Below are 2,015 nucleotides of genomic sequence, written 5' to 3'. Positions count from 1 at the left end.
GCCGACGCCGCTCCCACCGACCCTGCGGGCGACACTCGAGGCAGCGGAGCTACCGTGACTGTTCTCACGACCGCCGATGGCGAAAACACGCCTCCAGTCACAATTAGAAGAGCATGAAGGGAGATCTAGCGGCGATTCCATTTGAATATGTGCTTTGCCGTGCACCACACTGACACTGGACAAAAACGGTAATTTCAAGAGGCGGCCAACGATTCACGAATCGACAGTCGACGAAGGCAGCATGGCCTGGCGGCGGCTACGCTTCCAAACAAGAGGACGTGGTATGAACACATGTTGCGCATCTCAACAGCACTGCGCCTCTGCACATTCTCGTGCGCAGATGTATCTCTAGCAAGGCTCTGTCGACTCCGACGCAGACAAGCCCCCCGCGGGCCCGGGCGCACTGCTGATAATGCGCCCCGCAATCGCTATCGTCGGTGTTCCACCCCCCCGGGCCACGCAGAAGCGACTGGGCGCCAACGCCACCGCGGCGACGCCCTCCGTCTCGTGCATGCGCATCAGCGCCGGCTGTGGCAGGCCTGGACGGCTGTTCGTCTGCTGGTTCGAAAAGTGCGCGACCCAGTCAAAAGCGGGCGCTCGGGCGGGGATGACGTGCTCTTCGGGCTCGGATTTTATGGCGACCGGGGCGGGTGCGCTGGACGAGGCCGGGGTGGGGCAGTCGCCCGCTGCGGGGTCGACCGAGGCCGCATTTGTCGCTGGGAAGGGGGACCAAGAAGCGTTGCTGGGATACGAGTTTGTGCTGGAGGTATACGAGCCTGTCGCAGGTGGCAAGAAATAGCTTGACTGATTGGCAGGCGGGAGCTCCAGAGATGGGCCACTCGATGGATACAACTCAGCACCCTGTCCCTGCAATGTGGATTCTAGTCCAAGTCAGCGACAACAGCGTGAAAAAGAGATGAAACCGTAAACACACCGTCGGCAACCGACTCAGGGCCGAAAGACCACAGCGCCAGCCCTTCCTCCTCCTCCTCGACAGAGTCGACACCACTCTCCGAGGCCTCCATCCCCGGCATGGTAATCGGGATACCGCTGAACGTCATCAGCGCGCGGCACCCCGGCGCCATGCACTGCAGCAGCCAGCGCCGGTGCGGCGCCGGGAACCATACGCGCAGGAGGAATTGACATCTGCCTGGCAGACACGGCGCGCGGTGTGGCGCACGCGGGAGCGACAGCGGCTTGTGTGCGTAGGGATGGTAATATGGCGGCTTTTGTTTGCGGCGGCGGCGGCTCTTTGGCACGTCTTCAATCGCAAGTCCCCGACGCGGCGCACTGTCGTTGACCAGCTGGTGATAAGGCGTGTATGGCAAAGGCGGCGGGACGAAGCCACTCAACCACGCATAGGCCAGCGGGCGGACGGCGGACATGAGCGCAGGAAGCAAGAAGCGCCGTGCAGCCCTCGTCGTCATCCACCCGCGAAAAAAAAAACGTGAAAGGCAAGACGCGGAGCGCTTCCGGCCCAGAAGCCAGTCCATGACACATACATATCTGCGCGCATCTGATCCCAGACGCTGATGGACGTCCTTTTCGGTGGGCGGCCTGCTATATACGTAGGCCGCTTCTGGCCGCCCGTGGTGAACTCGGGCGCCATGATGATGGTGAGACGGAGAAAAGATCGTCAAGGCGATGCGTGACGTCACCTTGACGACGTCACGCGCTGCCAAATTTTGAAGCTTCGTAAGAATCACCCCGAGGAATGGGAACAAAACTGGAGGATTTTTTTAAATTTTAATTAAGGTAATAATGACCCCAAAAAGGGACACCTTTATTTGTTGGGGAAAATGGATTTAAAAAGACCCAATAAGTAGAACAGCAATCTTATCAGAAAAAAAGAATCAACATTGTTATACAAAAAAGCCTCTTATGCCCAGATATCTTCCATTTTTCCCACATATGCACCCTTTTTCTCCTACAATCTGAGAAACATTTTTCTGGTCAGATTTCCTTCCTATCTAGTTGACATTATTTAAACCTTTTTTTCTAATCAATAAAGGTCA

The 2,015-nt window shown here is 57.2% G+C and overlaps 1 protein-coding gene across 1 annotated transcript; it reads right to left on the bottom strand.

Moving 5' to 3' along the window:
• Nucleotides 1-348: 348 nt before the first annotated feature.
• MIND_01278100 (uncharacterized protein) lies at nucleotides 349-1,385 on the bottom strand (the record flags this gene model as incomplete). Its single annotated transcript, XM_037369252.1, has 2 exons — nucleotides 349-881; nucleotides 935-1,385. 2 exons carry the CDS (start codon nucleotides 1,383-1,385, stop codon nucleotides 349-351), a joined length of 984 nt encoding a protein of 327 aa, XP_037214458.1.
• Between the last annotated feature and the right edge of the window lie 630 nt (nucleotides 1,386-2,015).

Source organism: Mycena indigotica (genome assembly GCF_014461135.1).
Source record: "Mycena indigotica strain 171206Taipei chromosome Unknown Mind.scaff0013, whole genome shotgun sequence".
Taxonomy (NCBI): domain Eukaryota; kingdom Fungi; phylum Basidiomycota; class Agaricomycetes; order Agaricales; family Mycenaceae; genus Mycena; species Mycena indigotica.
Note: the sequence above shows the minus strand (reverse complement) of the source record. Positions and strands in the feature narration are given on the sequence as shown.